Source organism: Trichechus manatus, unplaced genomic scaffold (assembly GCF_000243295.1).
Source record: "Trichechus manatus latirostris isolate Lorelei unplaced genomic scaffold, TriManLat1.0 scaffold00071, whole genome shotgun sequence".
NCBI classification, from domain to species: domain Eukaryota; kingdom Metazoa; phylum Chordata; class Mammalia; order Sirenia; family Trichechidae; genus Trichechus; species Trichechus manatus.
This window is the reverse complement of record NW_004444007.1, coordinates 13,003,995-13,024,266: the sequence shown is the minus strand read 5'-3', so window position 1 is coordinate 13,024,266 and position 20,272 is coordinate 13,003,995. Positions and strand designations below refer to the sequence as shown.

At 37.8% G+C, this 20,272-nt stretch overlaps 1 protein-coding gene across 1 annotated transcript in view; it reads right to left on the bottom strand.

The window, feature by feature from the left end:
• Nucleotides 1-20,272, bottom strand: part of ENPEP (glutamyl aminopeptidase) — a 115,329-nt gene that overhangs the window by 53,483 nt on the left and 41,574 nt on the right. The window contains exons 4-7 of the mRNA XM_004380259.1: nucleotides 6,647-6,767; nucleotides 4,254-4,408; nucleotides 3,700-3,813; nucleotides 2,631-2,765 (exon numbers count right to left, since the gene is read on the bottom strand). Of these exons, the coding sequence (XP_004380316.1) occupies nucleotides 2,631-2,765; nucleotides 3,700-3,813; nucleotides 4,254-4,408; nucleotides 6,647-6,767 (525 nt within the window). The remainder of the gene's footprint in view (nucleotides 1-2,630; nucleotides 2,766-3,699; nucleotides 3,814-4,253; nucleotides 4,409-6,646; nucleotides 6,768-20,272) is intronic.

Here is a 20,272-nt window from a genome sequence, read left to right as displayed (position 1 = left end):
ATGTAGGAATAGGTATCAGTCATCGATCGCTGTTGGGACTAGCATTTTATGCTCATATTTGTTAGATTATTTCTTCAGCACGATTCTGCTAAATTACATGGTTGTGGCTTTACGATCTGATCCTAGGAGAAAAATACCAATTGGCACACCCCCTGTATCTCTACTTCTAAATGCTACATCCTCTGTAGCTATATTTCTCAAATAACTAACAGGTAAAAAGAAATGGAAGGGCCCTGGTGGTACAGTGGTTAAGCGCTCGGCTGCTAACCAAAAGGTCAACAACGGTTCACACCCACCAGCTGCTTGGTGGAAGACAGTGAAGGACACATCAACTGGGCCCTGAGGTCTAAAAACAATAGCTAGGCCAATCTTGGAAAACATCTTTTAGGGAACTTTACACAAAAACAAATCTTAAACAGAGCACACAAGACCCACAATTTTCTACTCTTTTTTTTTTTTCTATTGGACCTCTGGTGGCGCAGTGGTTAAGCACTGGGCTGCTAACCAAAATGTTGGCAGTTCGAATCCACCAGCCGCTCCTTGGAAACCCTATGAGGCAGTTCTACTCTGTCCTATAGGGTTGCTGTAAGTCGGAATTGACTCCACGGTAATGGGTTTAAAGAGAAATGGTCATCATTTCGGTGACATGAGGTTCAAATAATTATTGTACTTCATCAAATGAACCAGTAGAGGGGGCTTTCCTCATAAAAGAGAAACTCTTAGAGAATGTCAGAAAAAAACACATTCTGTGATGAACAAGGAAATAAAGCAGTTCCAGGATAAAATTCTGGCTACTCATTACACATATTTCCGTACTTGGAAAAAAAACAACATTTAGCAGAAGGAAGTGGGTAGTTGAGGAATTATCTGGTCAAATGGTTTACTCTAAATAAATCATTTAGGCACAAAATCCTCCTCTTCAAAAGTGGTCTCATTTAATTGATTTTCTTTTGTCTGACGAATTTGATGAATACTTCTGCTCTCAACTTTCTTTTCAGTGTTATAAAATTAATACTAAAATGCACTATTTATAAAATTTTAAGTCAATCTTCAAATAAATAACCTGAACAACACTGCCTCCTGGTTAAGATAGCTATTAGTTTTTACTGTAATATATTAAGTATTCTAACTTATCTTTGCACCTAGTAGAAGGCTAAACACTTGGAAACATTTAATTTTGACCTAATATCTTAAACTCATGGAATATCTAGTACTCAAAAAGAAACTGGTTCGATGAATAGAAAAGTTTCCCATGTAGGAAAAGTATAGAATATGCTATAAGCAGAGTAGAAATTTTCATTTTAACTGAAGGATAGAAAGAAACATTGTCAATATGATAGAAAAATGAATGAAAGAAGCCTGAAAAGGTGTCATGGGAGCTGTCTGAGAGAGAAAGCCAAAGAAACATGATTCTGTAAATTTCACATACTAAGATGTAGAAGGCTTTTCATGTAAACCAAATTTCTCTGGTATTTAGTTTCATAATTATACTATTTTTTGACTTAAATAAAACCTTAGATATCTTGTTGTGTGCCATCGAGTCTATGCCAACTCATAGGGACTCTACATGACAGAGTAGAAATGCCCCATAGGGTTTCCAAGGCTGTAATCTTTACAGGAACAGATCACCAGGTCTTTTCTCCCACGGAACTGCTGGTGGGTTCAAACCACCAACCTTTCGGTTAGCAGCTGAGTGCTTCACCCTTGCACCACCAGCGCTGCAGTTTTCGCCCTGGTGTCTATCAGGATAAACAAACCAAAATATTAGTTTGAAGTAGCTTTCGAGCAACTCAGTGTAGTGCATAAACCATGAGAAAGCAGAGGTGAAAATGACTAAAGTACTGGAAATTATACACGTACGGCTGCCGGATGTGTTCAGAGAAGAGGCTGCAGGAGACGTTGAGAAAGAGAATGGGGAGCAGAGCTTTGCATCACTATAAATTTTCAGCAACTTTGCATAGAGTTTTAATGGATAAAATGCCACCTCTGCAACATGCTAACAAAGTCATCTCTAAATCTTATCTAACAATCTATAAAAATAAACTGCCTTGGATTTAAAAATTTATGTTGTTGTCAGGTGCTGTCGAGTCGGCTCCAACCCACAGCGACCCTACAGGACGGAGTAGAACTACCCCATAGGGTTTCCAAGGAGTGGCTGGTGGATTCGAACTGCCCACCTTTTTGGTAAATAGCCAAGCTCTTAACCACTACGCCACCAGGGCTCCTCAAGGCTTACTGGGGACACTAAATGATTCTGCTAGAAAAGGTATCCACGTACATAGCATTCTCACTGACCACAGGGAAAGGTCTACTGTCTTTTAAATAATGTTTAAATAAAACAATTCTAAGTTTGATGCTTAAAGTCTAAATGTTCGATTATCAAATTGAGAACAGTTATAAACAAAAGAGAAAATTTTATAAAATCTGATTCGAAACTCCACGGCCATCACCTGCGTTGGTCGTTTGCACTGAAAAAGACAAACTTGAATATTGAGCACTCAGAGTAAGCTCTACATTGTTTTTCCAAAGCCCACTGAGATAGCCTAACCATTCTTACTCTTTTTAGGCATTTACTAAAAGAAAAGTCACTAAACAGGAAGAAGTTCAAAACAGTGTCATCTTTTCCTCACCTTGCTATAGGATATTCCATCAAACACAGATGTTATTTCAGCAGGGGTTGCCACAGTGACAATAATTGGGTGTGAAGACATCAAAGAATCATCCTCTTGTACAGGTAATACATCGTCATGTAATATCTGGTCATGCTGAAACGGCAGAATGAACCAAAGCAATAAAGCACTTCCTTTATACCGGTTCATATTTTAAAATATCATCTATATAATAAAATTAGGGACAAAGTAAATATAAACCACTCTTTCAAATTATTTGAAAAAACATTACGTTTCTGAACGAATCATTGTTCGCACTGCGTGATGATTTCTTTCCCTTCTTCTACTGATAACACCTATAGTCAGACTTCTAAGGTTCAAATCTCAGTTTCTCTACTTCCAGCTGTGTAAGTCCAAGCAAGTCCCTTTGTCTGTTAAATAGGGATAAGGATGGCATCTCCTTTTTTTTGAGTTGTGCAGAGGATTCAATGAGGTAATGCATACAAGGCATTTGGCATAGTACCTGGGGTACAGTGAAAACCCAGCACCTTAGCTGTTATTATTATTCGGCTCCTTAAACAATTAGATTCTGAAATCTAGCTCTCTTAAATCACTAATAATAACAAAAACAAAAAAATCAGAAAGTTTATCCATCTTCCTTAATTAAAAATATTTCCAAAAGAGAAGCACTCTGTTTTATTTTGAGTTTTCCAATTTTGTGGTTTCCGTTTATAATGAGCAAGAAATTTTCCAGGGAGTTAGTACATATTTTCATGAACACAGAGTTGGCATTTTCTAAGCTAGCTATTTTTTTGCGTGTGTGTGTGATTTGCTACATGTTCTTAAGCGATTCTGTCAAAGATAACCCTAGATTGTGGTGGTCATTTGGTCACCTGTCCTCTGGGCATAGGATCTACATGAGGTACTATTCTGCAGGAGCCAGCTGGCTCCACCCCATCCTCACGATGGAATCCCCAAGTAACCACTGTACTGGACCCCCTGACTTAACACCCTGGTCATAGTCCAAAGGCTTCAAACTACACTGTACGAGGGAAATGGAAATTTCGGAGCTTGTGTGTCCATGGCTCACCATTTGCCACTCTTTTTCCGCATAGCTTACTCCCAGGTACTCAAAGAAGCTAGCAAATCCTTCATTTAGCCACAAGTCGTCCCACCAGTCCATGGTCACAATATTTCCAAACCACTGAAATTATAAGCAATCAAAAGATAATTAAATTGTTATGCTTACAGTAAACATAGAGGCCTAGAAAACTTCAATACACTTATCTATGTACATTTCGTCAAGTGTGACACAGAAGTAGTAAGCAGGGTACTTGGCATTTATTTCCTGCTTTATTTCTCTTGATTGTTAAATGACCTTAACTTCTCCTAAGTATTGCCATTATTGGGATATTACTGGGAATTTATAAAGTTGTACAAAGGTCTCCTGTGTATTTATTAGAGGCAAAACAATCTGTTTTAAAAGTTGTTTATGGTAAATATTTATTAGCACTATGAAACACTTTCATGGAGGATCTTCTAAGTTGGCTGTTTTTATCTGCTAAGTTGTAATTAATTTGAACTATTCCTGTGGTCTGAAGTCACTTTTTAAAACAAACAGATATGATGCCCACGACCCTGTACCTGATGCACGATTTCATGGGCAACCACAGTGGCCACCCTCTGTTGGTTGGATGAGGCTGATTCATTAGCGTCGTAAAGCAGGTTAGTTTCTCTGTAAGTGATGAGGCCCCAGTTCTCCATAGCACCGGTGCCAAAATCTGGAATAGCAATTTCATCTATGGAAAAAGAAAGTGTCCAGTGAGAAATACATTCTTTCCATTTGTTCATAACATTTCTTACCAAATCAAGTTGTTTGGATGAATGTTTTTAAAAAGCCTAAAAATAATTTCTTAGAGTAAAAAACAGTAGTCTATTTGTACAGATTTTTCAGTCCTAATGCACTCAAAATTTCCATGGAGCCTTTTCTGTTGCTTCCAGATATCAACGGGACTCCACCTCCTTCCAAGAAGGATACCAATGGCAATACTCTTTTAAGTCCTCTATAATTTCATGTCTTCTGCGACTCTCTGTATTTCATGTTTTATAATCTCTTTTTTTTTTCATGATTTTCACTTAGGTAAAACAGAGCATCTGTTTTTGGAAGAAGCTGTGAAGAATAAGAGAGCAAAATTTTCAAATAAAGACTTGAAAGTACAGAGCTTCTAAGTGTACAGAAATAGATTTCTATCCAAGGATACAGAATATTGGATAATATAAAAATTCCACTTTTTTCCTAATTCTATACAATTTGAGGTCAACCTGATTCCCTACCAATCTAATAACTTACCACCCACTTACACGTATTAAATAAGTTGAAGAAATATGGATTGACTATAGTATTTCTAAATTCCCTTCCAGGTTTAAAATTTTGGGTTCCAAGAGGACTTTCTCTTCCTTATTTTTGCTGGGGCTGATAATACCAGACACAATATCTGATAGAAGGAGACTGTGTTTATCAGTTCTATGTAAAATTCCAATGCTCAACTTGTTAGTGGACAAAATATAACTGCCCGAGTTAATGAACTACAGTCCTTTTAACCACTACATAAGATTTAAATGAGGCACTTCAATGAAAATCCACTGAGTTTTCATTTACCATATAAGAAAAGGCTTCTTCATTTTGGTTAAAAAAAAAGATTCTTAAAGCTTGTTATGAAAGAGTGAAAATGGATCTATCTTAAATGGAGGGCAAGATTACAGCAATAGTTTCCTTTTCATACTATCTTCTTTATTAGGTTTGCTTTTTTTGTCACTTCAAAGGTGGATACACATCCCCCCAAGGGCCAATATTTTATGTACTGCACGTAATATTGAAACACAAGAAAGTTTTTCTAACCTCAGTTCTTTGGTGAGTATTGTCATTATAATTAATTAGCTCCAGTGCATTTTACTTTTTTGAGTCTGATAAATGCAAGTGTTATTTCTAAGGAAACACGAAGATGGAGTCCACTCTGATAGGGTTGAAAATGCATATAAAAGAGTGTGAAGACAAAGGGATGAGAAAGATGGAGGAGGAGGATAGAGAGGAAGAGAAGAGAGAGTTAATTTGTTAGAGGCCACTTTCCAAGGTAAACAGGAACAAGTGAGATAAAAGGGAAAAAGTCTTTCAGCTTAGTGTGCTTAATATTTTATTAAATGTTGTTCTGATTTGGATGAAAAGTTGTTTCTCTTCCAATCTCCTGTAATAGCTGTTAAGCAATTTAAAAACATGGAGCTGCTGCCGTTGAAGAGAAAATGTAACATCTACAAACTTGCCCAGAGCAACTGTGCCATTCGAATTGTTTTGCATAGATAATTTATCAAAGTAAAACAAGAATTAGAAGTAGGGAAGTCAATTGTTGATTAGTTTTCTTCCTGCCTACATTTCATCCTTGTAGACATACGTATGGGTGTTACCACTAAGATGGTGATTTGCTAATCGCCACTCAAGCGTATTAATAATATACCATTTCTGCTATGATAGAATTGTCATATTCACACTGTTTTGAGCATAGGCTTACTTTTATTTAAAAAATATTTATGGAAGGAGCACCAGTGTTTCATTTTAACTGCTGGAGAATTTAGATGTAGTCCTGTTCAACAATGCAAAGACTGGAAACACATAGAACTCCTATAGCCTCATTTATTCCTATTATCTTCCAAACCGTTGATGGAAGGGAGGCAATGTAAGCTACTAGAAGTGCACTGATTTTAAAATCAACTGATCTAGGTTACTCTTCTGGCTCCATGATTATCAAGCTCTGCAGTTTTGTGCTCACGCTTTAACCTTTATTGGGAAATAGAGGACTACTCATTTATTAGATAAGCACAGGGTACAGACATTATTCTCAGAGGAATCCAGAAACTACTAGCTGGATCTTTCAGCATCTTTGGGATGATTATTGAATAATGACAATATAATTGGAGGAAGTTGAGTTAACTTAGGGAAAAACAAAGGCAATATTAAAAATAAGAAAATAAAACATGATTCTTACCTAATTTAGGAAGAGCATACTCCATAGCAAAGTATTCTTCAAAATAATCAAACACAATTTTAGTTATGTTTAAAGCATATTCAGCTGTGTGCTTTTGCTCTGGCTGGACATAAATAGTGAGCTATTAAACAAAACACAAATTTTCATTGAAGTGTATTCTTTATTTGATAAAACAAAAACTATGACACATGCATAGTGGAAGGAGGTTACTTTGGAGCCAGATAAACATAATTTGAATTCCAGTTCTGCCTCAGATTAACTACATGGTCTTAGACAAATCACTTCACATTTCTCAGACCCATGTGTGAAAGGGCAATAACGCTGCATGTCTCACCGAGCTATATTAATAACTAGAAATCACATAAGACATAATAGCTGATACAATGTCCTAGATATTTAAAAATGGTACTCTTTTCTACTGAGAAGGTATATTGTCTTATTAATGTTTATCTATTTATCCATCCATCTGTCCATCCGTCAATATATCCATCCATCCTTTCATTCATCCATCCATCCACCCATCCATCCATCCATTCATCCATCCATCCATCCATCCATCCATTCATCCATCCATCCATCCATCCATCCATTCATCCATCCATCCATCCATCTATCCATCCATCAACATAACTTCATCTCTGTAATTTCTCTTTGAGGAAATGAAGTCATGTGATTTTTCTTACCTGAAGAACTCTTGGATACATATTTTCCACTTGTGCTGTTTTATTCAAAACAGAATGTGAGTCGATTCTAACTCATAGCGACCCTATAGGACAGAGTAGAACTGCCCCAAATGGTTTCTAAGGACCGGCCGGTGGATTCAAACTGCCGACATTTTGGTTAGCAGCTGTACCTCTTAACCACTGTGCCACCAGGGCTCTGCTTTTTTATTCAGTGCTACCCAAATTATCTTTATGGTATTTTAACTCTTCTAATCTTAGAGCCTAAAATATAATGATCCAAAATTTCCTTGTGCGAGAAGCATCTTGTTAAGCTACATCAATTCTCTAAGTCGTTAGGGTATTATTTTTGCCCCAGGACATAATTTATTAATCAAACCAAATATAGAACTTTTTTTTTCAGTTTTAAGCTTGTATGACATTATAAAAACGATCAGAAATCCTCCTAAATATAGTATTGGGCAAGTAGATGTGGTCCCTGGATTCTAGGATATAATTATGCACAAATATACCATAGGTGTATAGGCACTTCTAAGTATGTAACAGAGGAAAAGGTGCTTCAGACAGCTTGCCTCTGCTAAAAGGTTGTGAGAGATTTAAATGAAAGGTACCTGCTGAACTGAAACCTGATTCAAAGCCCTTAAGTAAACCAAGATGCAGTCAGTTGATAAGTACAAGACTATTTCCTTAACTAGACCAGGTGACTCAAGATTAAAAAAAAAAAAAGGAAAAAAGAAATGAATCGCATGTTTTGGCAGTCATTTAGGTACGCATCTTGAACAATCTTTTCTCAGGAGCGAAGTACAGTGAAAAGATCCACTAATTTAAAGGACACATTCTGAAAAGCATCCCTTAAATAACCAGCGCTGGCTCAACTGTTCTCACATCCACTAGGTAACAGACATTCTTTCCTTAAATAAATAAATAAACATGTCTTCCCCTTCATCTCTGAAGGCAACACAACTCACTCAACTATTATTGTAGCATTCTTTGAGGTGTTTTTTATTTTTTTCCTGCCAGAAGTGGTGATAATTTCTTCACTGCTCTCCTGTCCTCTTTGTGAACAATGATATGAAATTTCCAGGGAGTTAAGTGAAACTAAAGATTCAATTGGTGGCCATCAATAAATCAAAGATAATGACCCCATTTAAAATCAAAACCACCATGTTTACATAGGATTACTATCTTGTAAACTGATATTCTCCGAATTTTTCATCTGTGAGCTAATTCGTATGTGAAAACTCAATCAGATTTTCTACCACATCTGTTCTCTACCACTAAACACGTCAGAAAGAGCAGCTCCTCCCAACTCTACTATTGTCTCCACATTCTATGCTTTTGTGCTGTGCACAATGTTCGAGAAGTTATTATATAAGTGAACCAAAAATGGCTTCCGTGTATTGGCCCTAACTTGTTTATTTCTTCATAACAGGCTGGGGTCTGTTAGCCCAAAAGCCCTCTGGTGCTAAACTAAAATTTTTACATATCCAATTGTTTTTAAAATAGCCAAAATAAGCACTTTTATTTTTTAGCCATTTAAAGCCTGCCTGCATTGCACATTCCACAAAATCTGCACCCAACATGTGCTTGCCATAAATAAGATAAACCCTGCTGCTCTTCCTCAGAGATCTCAGACCCAAAGACATCACCTAGACACGTAAGCACCCCATCTCTCTCCTGGCAGTTCTCTGGCCCTGTTGCCCTTATGGTGGCTCCCTGAGCTGCTTGCCCTTGGAAGGTCTCCTGCTTTGAGGGACTACCCTCCACCACATGCAAACTGTTAACACATGGGCCTGAATAGGTTGGTGTGCAATACTGCCATCTTATAGTCATACCGTTTTCCTTGATCAGCCCTAACCTTCCTCAAACTCACTACAGGAATGGAAGAAGAAGAGAAAGAGGAAGAACAGATAAGAGTGAGGCCTTCCACCATAGATGAAGCCATGGGGAGGAGAAAGACACTGTGTGCTCTTTCTACCAATATCTTCTTCTTTCCTATGCCAGTAGATCAACCACCCTTAAGCAGTAAGCTTCTGAGACAATCTAATCTCCTGCTACCTTCACTCATCCTCTGCTCTGCTCTGCTTTTCCTGCTCTCTGGCCTCATCTTCAACATGTGCTCCATCTGTATCTCACTCCCTTTTCTCTGGACTTGGGTGGAGATGGTTAACTTTCCTCCATCATCTGCTAAGCCTCAGTGTTTCCATACATGACAAACTTCAGTATATTACCCCTGAACAGTCATCACATTTTAATAATAATTGCTGTCTTTCTTGTTTCTAGCTTACATGCTGATTTTACTCAGATAAAACTTTTTATTTATTTATTTATTTTTTTTTTTGTGTATAGCTAGCTATATTGAAATAACATGGAGGGATATATGCATGCAATTGTTTTTCTTGTTTTTTATCCATTAAAAAAGTTATATATATATATACCTTTATTACTCAAGTACTCCATAACAGGCTAAACGTAATGGGAACTTTATAAGCCTTCAACAACCTAACTTTCACGTGTAAAAGTTTATGCAGATCAGTTTTTAAAGACAGCTAAGTTTTCTAAGCAAATTAAATTACATTGACATCTCACTGTTGGACACCATTAATCATGTCTCAAAATACTGAATCTACTGAACTAGTGGCAGTTTTTAATGCCTGCTATTTCTAAAACCTATATTCAGCTGAATATTCTTTTGGAAGGTGTGATATAGCTGCTTTATCGTTGTTGCTGTTGTTGTTTTTACCTAATTACATTGGAACCTTCTATAAAGAAGGCTTTTAGTGTTCTTTATATTATCCCTTTCGTTCAAGTGTTTCCAAGAATTTGACAGATAGGATTGAAGTCTATGAGAACTGATTTCTGGTTGGTTGCTGTCACCCTTTTCCTAACCTTTCTGCATTACTTGACAATAAAGATTAGATCCACTAGGTGTATCTCCCTTAGAACAAATTAATAAAGCCATGTACCATCTGTACATTCAATGATTATTTATGTCTCTGAAAGCAAAATCTACTAGAAAGCTCAGCAATGCAGTTAATATGATTAATTATAAGTCTTACTGAGCTCCTACAATTTGCCAGGTAATATGATAAGCATACGATATTTCTTCCACTCTGCACACCTTACTTACTCACTCTGTATGCTGAACAAATAATCTGAAAAGCTGGATTATATGAAGAAGAATGCAGCATCAGGATTGGAGGAAGACTCACTAACAACCTACAATATGCCGATGACACAAACTTGCTTGCTGAAAATGAAGACGACTTGAAGCATTTACTGATGAAGGTCAAAGATTATAGCCTTCAGTGTGGATTATGTCTAAGCAAGAAGAAAACAAAAATCCACACTAGACTGATAAACAATATCATGATAAATGGAGAAAAAATTGAAGTTGTCGATGATTTCATTCGACTTTGATCAACAATCACCACCCATGGAAGCAGCAGTCAAGAAATTAAACAATGTACTGCCCCGGGCAAGTCTGATTCAAAAGACATCCTTAAAGCTTTAAAAAGCAAAGACATCACTTTGATGACGAAGGTGCCGTGGTCTTTTCAACAACCTCAAAAAGTACCTGGACATGATTAAAGTATCAATACACCAGGAGGACATAACTATAATAAATATTTACACATCCGACAACGGGGCTCCAAAATACATAAAACAAACTCTAACAGCATTGAAAAGAGAAATAGACAGCTCCATACTAATAGTAGGAGACTTCACCACACCACTTGTGGTGACAGACAGAACATCAAGAAAGAAGCTCAATAAAGACACGGAAGATCTAAATGCTACAATCAACCAACTTGATCTCATGGACATGTACAGAACACTCTACCCAACAGCAGCCAAGTATACTTTCTTTTCCAACGCACATGGAACATTCTCCGGAATAGACCACATATTAGGCCATAAAGCAAGCCTTAAAAGAATACAAGCGTCAAAATATTACAAAGCACCTTTTCTGACCAGGAAGCCATAAAACTAGAAATCAACAACATAAAAAGCAAGGGAAAAAAAAAAAATCAAACACATGGAAACTGAACAACACCTTGCTAAAAAACTACTGGGTTATAGAAGAAATTAAGGATGGAATCAAGAAATTCATAGAATCAAATGAAAATGAAAACACATCCTACCAGAACCTTTGGGACACAGCAAAAGCAGTGCTCAGAGGTCAGTTTATAGTAATAAATGCACACATCCAAAAATAAGGGCCAAAATCAAAACATTAACCCTGCAACTGGAACAAGTAGAAAGATAACAGCAAAAGAAGCTCTTGGGTGCCAGAAGAAAGGAAATAATAAAAATTAAAGCAGAACGAAATGAAATAGAGAATAGAAGAACAATTGAAAGACTTAACAAGAATAAAGCTGGTTCTTTGAAAGGATCAACAAAATCGATAAACCATTGGCCAAACTCACAAAACAAAAACAGGAGAGGAAGCAAATAACCTGAATAAGAAATAAGTTGGGAGATATCACAACAGACTCAACTGAAATTAAAAGAATCATAACAGAATACTATGAAAAATTTTACTCTAACAAATTTGAAAACGTAAAGGAAATGGACAAATTTTTAGAAACTCACTACCTACCTAAACTAACACAAACAGAAGTAGAACAACTAAATAAACCTGTAATAAAAGAAGAGATTGAAAAGGTAATTAAAAAACTACCAACAAAAAAAAGCCCTTGCCCTGAAGATATTTCAGAGCATAGAAAAGGATGGAAAACTCCCAAACTCATTCTATGAGGCCAGCATATCCCAGATACCAAAACCAGGTAAAGAAACCACAAAAAAAGAAAATAACAGACCAATATCCTTCACGAACATTGACGCAAAAATCCTCAACACAATTCTACCCAATAGAATCCAGCAAAATATAAAAAAAAAAAAATTCACTATGAACAAATGTAATTTATACCAGGTATGCAAGCATAGGTCAACATTGGAAAAGCAATCAATGTAATTCATAACATTAATAAAACAAAAGACAAGAACCACTTGATCCTATCAACGGATGCAGAAAAGGCATTTGACAAAGTCTAAAGCCCATTCATGATAAAAACTCTCAACAATATAGGAATGGAGGGGAAATTCCTCAACATAATTAAGGGCATTTATACAAAGCCAACAGCCAACATCATCCTAAATGGAGAGAGTTTGAAAGCATTCCCCTTGAGGATGGGAACCAGACAAGGATGCCCTTTATCATCACTCTTATTCAACATTGTGCTGGAGGTCCTAGCCAGAGCAATTAGGCTAGAAAAATAAATAAAGAGCATCCAAATTGGTGGGGAAGAAGTAAATGTATCTCTATTTGCTGATGATATCATCTTACACATAGTAAATCCCAAAGAATCCACAAGAAAACTACTGGAACTAATAGAAGATTTCAGTGAAGTATCAGGATACAAGATAAACATACAAAAATCAGTTGGATTCCTCTACACCAACAAAGAGAACTTCCGAGAGGAAATCACCAAATTAATACCATTTACAATAGCCCCCAAGAAGATAAAACACTTAGGAATTAATCTAACCAGAAATGTAAAAGACCTATACAATGAAAACTACAAGACACTACTGCAAGAAACCAAAAGAGACGTGCATAAGTGGAAAAACATACCTTGCTCATGGATAGGTAGACTCAACATTGTGAAAATGTCAATTCTACCCAAAGTGATCTACAGATACAATGCAATCCCAATCCAAATTCCACTGGCATTTTTTAATGAGATGGAGAAACAAATCACCAACTTCATATGGAAATGGAAGAGGCCCAGAATTAGTAAAGCATTACTCAAGAAGAAGAACAAAGTGGGAGGCCTCACACTACCTGATTTTAGAACCGATTATACTGCCACAGTAGTCAAAACATCCTGATACTGGTACAACAACAGATACATAGACCAGTAGAACAGAATTGAGAATCTAGATGTAAATTCATCCACTAAGAGCAGCTGATATTTGACAAAGGCCCAAAGTCTGTTAATTGGGGATAAGACAGTTTCTTTAACAAATGGTGCTGGCATAACTGGACATCCATCTTCAGAAAACTGAAACAAGACCCATACCTCACACCATGCAGAAAAACTAACTCAAGATGGATCAAAGACCTAAATATAAAATCAAAAATGATAAAGATCATGGAAGAAAAAACAGGGACAATACTAGGGGCACTAATACATGGCATAAACAGAATAGGAACCATAAGTAACAATGCACAAACACCAAAAGAGAAACTAGATAACTGGGAGCTCTAAAAATCAAACACTGATGCTCATCTGAAGACTTCACCGAAAGAGTCAAAAGACAACGTACAGACTGGGAAAAAATTTTTGGCTACGACAAATCAATCAGCATTTAATCTCTAAAATCTACAAGATACTGCAAAACCTCAACAACAAAAAGACTTCAATTAAAAAATGGGCAAAGGATAAGAACAGGCACTTTGCCAAAGAAGGCATTTAGGCGGCTGACACATGAAGAAATGCTCACAATCATTAGCCATGACAGAAATGCAAATCAAAACTACAATGAGATACCATCTCACCCCAACAAACCTAGCATTAATCCAAAAGACACAAAATAATAAATGTTGAAGATGGTGTGGAGAGACTGGAACACTTATACACTGTTGGTGAAAATGTACAACCACATTGAAAATTGGTTTGGCACTTCCTTAAAGCTAGAAATAGAAGTACCATGCAATCCAGCAACCCCACTCCTTGGAATATATCCTAGAGAAATAAGAGTTGCCACACAAATAGATATATGCACAGCCATGTTCAGTGCAGCACTGTTCACGATACGAAAGAGATGGAAACAACCTACGTGCACATCAGTGGATGAATGGATAAACAAATTATGGTATATTCACACAATGGAATACTATATAACAATAAAGAACAATGATGAATCCGTGAAACATAACATGGAGGAATCTGGAAGACATTACGCTGAGTGAATTTAGTCTGTTGCAAAAGGACAAATATTGTGCAAGACCACTATTATAAGAACTCAAGAAAAGGTTTAAACACAGAAGAAAATATTCTTTGATGGTATCGATGGTGAGGAGGGAGGGAAAGAATTATTCACTAACTAGATAGTATTCAAGAATTATCTTAGGTGAAGGCAAGGACAGCACACACTACAGGGGAAGTCAGCACAACTGGGCCAAAGCTAAGATATTTCCTGAATACAACCAAACACTTCGAGGGACAGAGTAGCAGGGGCAGGGATCTGGGGACCATGCTTTCAGGGGACATCTAGGTCAGTTGGTATAACAAACTTTATTAAGAAGATGTTCTGCATCCTACTTTGGTGAGTGGCATCAGGGGTCTTAAAAGCTAGCAAGTGGCCATCTAAGATGCATCAATTGGTCCCAACACACCTGGAGTAAAGGAGAATGAAGAACACCAAAGTCACAAGGAAAGTATTAGCCCAAGAGACCAAGAGACAGAAAGGGTCACGTAAACCAGAGACTGCATCAGCTTGAGACCAGAGGAACTAGATGGTGCCGGGTACCAACAATGACCCTGACAGGGAACAAAACAGAGAGTCCCTGATGGAGCAGGAGAAAAGTGGGGTTCAGAACTCAAACTCTAGTAAAAAGACCAGACTTAGTGGTCTGACTGAGACTGGAGGAACCCCAGAAAGCATGGCCCCAAGACTCCATCAACCCAGAACTAAAACCATTCCTGAGGCCAACTCTTCAGACAAAGATTAGACTGGATTATGGGACATAAAATGATACTCGTGAAGACTGCGCTTCTTAGCTCAAGTAGATACAGGAGACTAAATGGGCAGCTCCTGTCCAGAGGTGAGATGAGAAGGCAGAGAGGGTCCGCAGCTGGTTGAATGGACACGGGAAATCAGGGGTGGAAAGGAGGAGTGTGCTGCCACAGTATAGGGAGAGCAATTAGGGTCACATAACAATGTACGTATAAATTTTTGTATGACAGACTAACTTGAACTATAAACTTTCACTTAAAGTACAACAATAAAATAAAAAAAACTAGCTGGACAACGTAAAAGATGATAAAAGAAGAACTGATGCATTGAAATTGTGGTGTTGGCAAATATATATTCAATATATACCACGGACTTCCAGAAGAATGAACAAATCACTCTTAGAAGAAATACAACCGGAATGCTCCTTAGACGCGAGGATGGTGAGACTTTGTCTCGCTTACTTTGGACATGTTATCAGGAAAGACGAATCACTAGAAAAAGATAATCACGTTTGGTAAAATAGAAGGTGAGCAAAAATGAGGGAAACCCTCAGTAAGATGGATTGACACAATGGACTCAAACATACTAACAATCATGAATATGGCAATAGGTCCAGGCAATGTTTTGTTCTGTTTTAGATAAGATTGCCATGAGTTCAAGACAATTAGACAGCAACTAACAACAATACACCAACTCTATGAATCTGATGATACTATTAATAATACAGTATTTTGCATCACTGATGATTATTTTACCCCAAATCTCTTACTTATACAAGTCTCGCAATCCCTTACCCACAATTATAAAATCCAACGAGCTCTGAAAGTGTAAGGCAAACTAATTTGGCAGCATCAGCTGACCTGAACTGATAGGAAGCTTTATATTGTCTTTATTTTTCTCGCTATAAAAATACTGCTTCAGAAATATCATAGTATTTGATTATAAGGTTCTGCCCCAGATCTTGCTAAAGTTACTCTATAATATGCAGTATTATATAAATTGGCCCCAAGTTATTCACTTCTTCATAGCAAGCTGAGATCTGTTAGCCAAAAAAAGGCCTGCCGGCACCAAACTCAAATTTGTACATATCTAATTGTTTTAAAAATAACTTAAGTAAGCAGATTTTTAGCCACTTAGAACCTGCCTGCTTTACATACACTGCAAAAATATACCCAACATCTGCTAGCCTTAGAGACGATAAAACCCAGTAGTTATAAGGACCCCCAGCTTCATGTGTCTTTCAGAGTTCTCTGACCAAGAGACTGCCCATCTTGCTGCATGATGATGTTGCCAAGACGTACCTAACCCCTCCCCTTCCCCATGGCTTTTCATGTCCTCTTTCCCTCCCAGTGGCTCCCTGTACCGTTAGCCTCTGGAAGACCTCTTGCTATGGGAGACCATCCCCTGCATACAGCTGTCAATGCATTGGCCCCAATAAACAGCTTGTTGTACAATACTTCATGGTCACATCTTTTTTCTTGATCAGTCCCAAATTCTCTCAAACTCATCGCAAACAATATTTGTACCATATTTCTTTTCACGATGCAAAAATTCCTGAATTCCAACATACAACTGCCCACAAGGGTTTTAGTTAATGATTATATACCTGTACTTAGAATTTTGGAGTCCCTGGATGGTGCAAAAATTTAACACACTCTGCTGCTAACTGAAATGTTGGAGGTTCAAGTCTACCCAGAGGCTCCTAGGCATGCTGATCTACTTCTGAGAAATCAGCCATTGAAAACCCTATGGAGCACAGTTCTACTCTGACACATATGGGGTTGCCATGAGTCAGAGCCAACTCTACAGAAACTGGTAAATTTAAAACTTTAGAATTTGAAGGAGATTTAAATATAAACTTCCTTACTGCATACATGAGAAGAACGAGGTCTAAACTCACAACAATTATAGGCAAACTGATACTAGAATTCAGTCCAACGTTTGTTTTTTTCTATATTGTGAAGGTTAAGATTGTGTATCATCTTGGCTGGGCCATGATTCTCAGTGTTTGTATGTGATCACTCCCATGATTGAATTTGCTGTGAGTAGCCAATCAGATGAAAGAGAGTTTCCTTGGGGGTGTGGCCTGCATCTGAATATAAGCAGATGTTCTGGCTTTTTGCTCTCTCTGGATCCTGCAGCTGCCTCCTGTCATCTCACCTCCGGTTCTTGGGACTTGAGCTATCAGCTTATCTGCCGAACTTGGGATTCATCGATCTTCACAACCTTTGAGCAGAGCCCTAACTTCTGACCTGCCAATCTTGGGTTCGCCAGCTCCTGCAGCTATGTGAATCAGGAGAAACCTTGCAGTCTTGCCTGCTGATCTTGGAATTCGTCAACTTTCACAGCCTGTGAGCGGGATCCCTGCTCTCTGACCTGCCAATCTTGCGCTCACCAGCTTCTGCAGCTGCATGAATTGGGAGAGACATCTACCCTGATCCACGGACTTGGGACGGTCTAGCCTCTACAATCACGTGAGCTGTTTCCTTGACATAAATCTCTCTATATATATTTATACGCTTTACTGGTTTTGCTTCTCTAGAGAACCCAGCCTAAGACATATATCATACTGCCTCTTTTCTCTACTCCTGAGACTGAAGCCTGACTTTTCTTAGTTATAAAATAGAGATAACAACAGTACCTATCTCATAGTTATTGTGAGAATGAAATGAGTTAATGCATAAACAGTGCTTGACACAAAATTGTTTTATGCCTTCCATCAGGAATATTAGTATCATTAGAAGTAGTATATTGAATTATTAACCTATCTGATTATTTTTTCTTGTTTGTTAATTTGTTCCCTCTCCAAAGCTGGGAGAATGGCTCAGGGCATGCAGTGGGTCCTACTTCCAGCCCAGGGAGCACAGCAATCACTGAAGCAAGATTGGGACCCGGAGAAGAGCGGAGAGGGGGCAGGTAGATGGCAGAGAGGTACTTCCCAAACGGGGCACTGGTAGGTTAGACGCTTGTACTTATCTTTTACTGATTGAGTGCCGTTTCTGGAGGCTTAAATAGAGTCTCTGCCGCTCAGTCTCTCCCAACGTGCAAAACGCGTTCTGAGCACTACTGCTTGCCTCACCCCTCATGCAGTAGCCCATCCATCCTGCAGGTTGCAGGTGCCAGCCAGGTCAGGTCTGGCAACTCCTTGCTGCTTCTAAACCATCTCTCCCTCCCCCTGCCACTCAGTCGGACTCCTCGACTTTGTTTTCGATGTTCAGGGCTCCTAGATTGTCATACATAATCAATTCACTTGTTTTTTATTTTGGGGTCTTTGTTGGCCCTGCCTCCATCAGTAGTCTCATTCTTGAGAAACAGTTAATTCTATTTAGGCTTTGAATTTCTTTGGAGCATTTGGCTTCTGACTTTTGTAAAGAAGGATGTGTAAACAGGAGCAATTGGAGATTGTAAATAAGAGCAGTTGGAAAGTATTTCAACCTACCCATCTAATTAGGTTTATCTTGTAACCATGCTAACTCTAATAACTCAGTAAAAGAGATTTGTATTGTGCCTTCTTCCAAAAAGTATTATAGGATGATTCATGGATAATTATAGCTGTGAATGTGTCTTTCCTACTTGTCTGTGTCTTTTTACTCGATTCTGTCTTAGTCCATTGTTTATCTGGATTAGAAAGATTGGTCAAGAGCAGGAAGTATGTATACAATGGATTTGTATTTATGTATTCCCTACACAGAAATACTCTTAGTGGAAAAAACTAACATTGTTTTAGTACTGAGGGATATATTTTTAAACTGATTATTTTGAAATAATTTTAGACTTACAGTAGAGTTGTAGAGAGACAAGAGGGTGCTCACATAACCTTCACCCAACTTCCTCTAATGTTAACATCATATCTAATCATTTATTAGGCATTTCTCAAAACGAAGGAACTAATATTGGTACGATACTATTAACTAAACTACAACTTTTATTTGGATTGCACCAGTTTTGCCATTAATGTGCTTTATCTGTCCCAAGATCCAATCCACTACACTGCATTATATTTAATCATAACATTTCCTTCATTTCTGTGACAGTTTCTCAGTCTTTCCTTGTTTTTCATGACCTTGATGCTTTCGAAGAGTACTGGTCAGATATTTTGCAGAATGTCCCTTGGAAAAAAGGCCTGGCAATCTACATCTGAAAGGTCACAGCCACTGAAAACCCTATAAAGCACATTTCTACTCCAACACACGTGGGGGTCTCCATGAGTCAAAATGGACTTGGCAGCAACTGGTTTTATCTTAAATATGCATTAATAGAATTTAATACTACACAAAATTATTTTCTCTTTCTCACCCTGGCCACCTCTAGTGTAAAAAAAAAAAAAAAACAGAGTTTCTTTCAATCAGATTGTCTTATAAGCAAAAAGTAGTATGAGCAAAAGGAGGATGCTAAACCGTGATGGTGGGGAAATGCTAAGATACAATCTGTGCCTCAGAGAAGCTTGAAAATATAGCTGGGAGAATAAGACACAGTGAATTACAGCAATGATTCATATGTGAAACATATGAAAAAATGATCTGTCAGCTCCCCTAAGCCAGGAACTCAGGGCAGGCACAGCTTCTTTGCCGAGGGACAGGCATAAGGGGTCCACAGACTGTGAATGCCCTTCACCTCTACATACACCTCTATGGGCCCATTTCAATAGCATAGGCCCTCATTAGCACAGTACAACAAACAAAAATCCTGAAGATTAACAATAAAATTTCAGAATTAGGCAACTCAATAGAAAGTCATAGGAGCAGAATTGAGGCAATGGAAGTCAGAATTAGCAAGATTGAAGATAAAGCACTTGACACCAATTTATCTGAGGAAAAAATCAGATAAAAGGATCAAAAAAATGAAGAAACCCTAAGAATTATATGGAACTCTATCAAGAGGAATAACCTACAAGTGACTGGAGTACAAGAACAGGGGGAATAACAGAAAATACAGAGAGAATTGTTGAAGATTTGTTGGGAGAGAACTGATATCATGCAAGATGAGAAGATATCTATCTAAGAAGTTCATCCAACCCCACATAAGGCAGATCCCAAAAGAAACTCACCAAGACATATTATAATCAAACTTGCCAAAACCAAAGATAAAGAGAATTTTAAGAGCGGCTAGGGATAAACGAAAAGTCATCTACAAAGGAGAGTCAATAAGACTAAGCTCGGACTACTCAGCAGAAACCTTGCAGGCAAGAAGGCAATGGGAT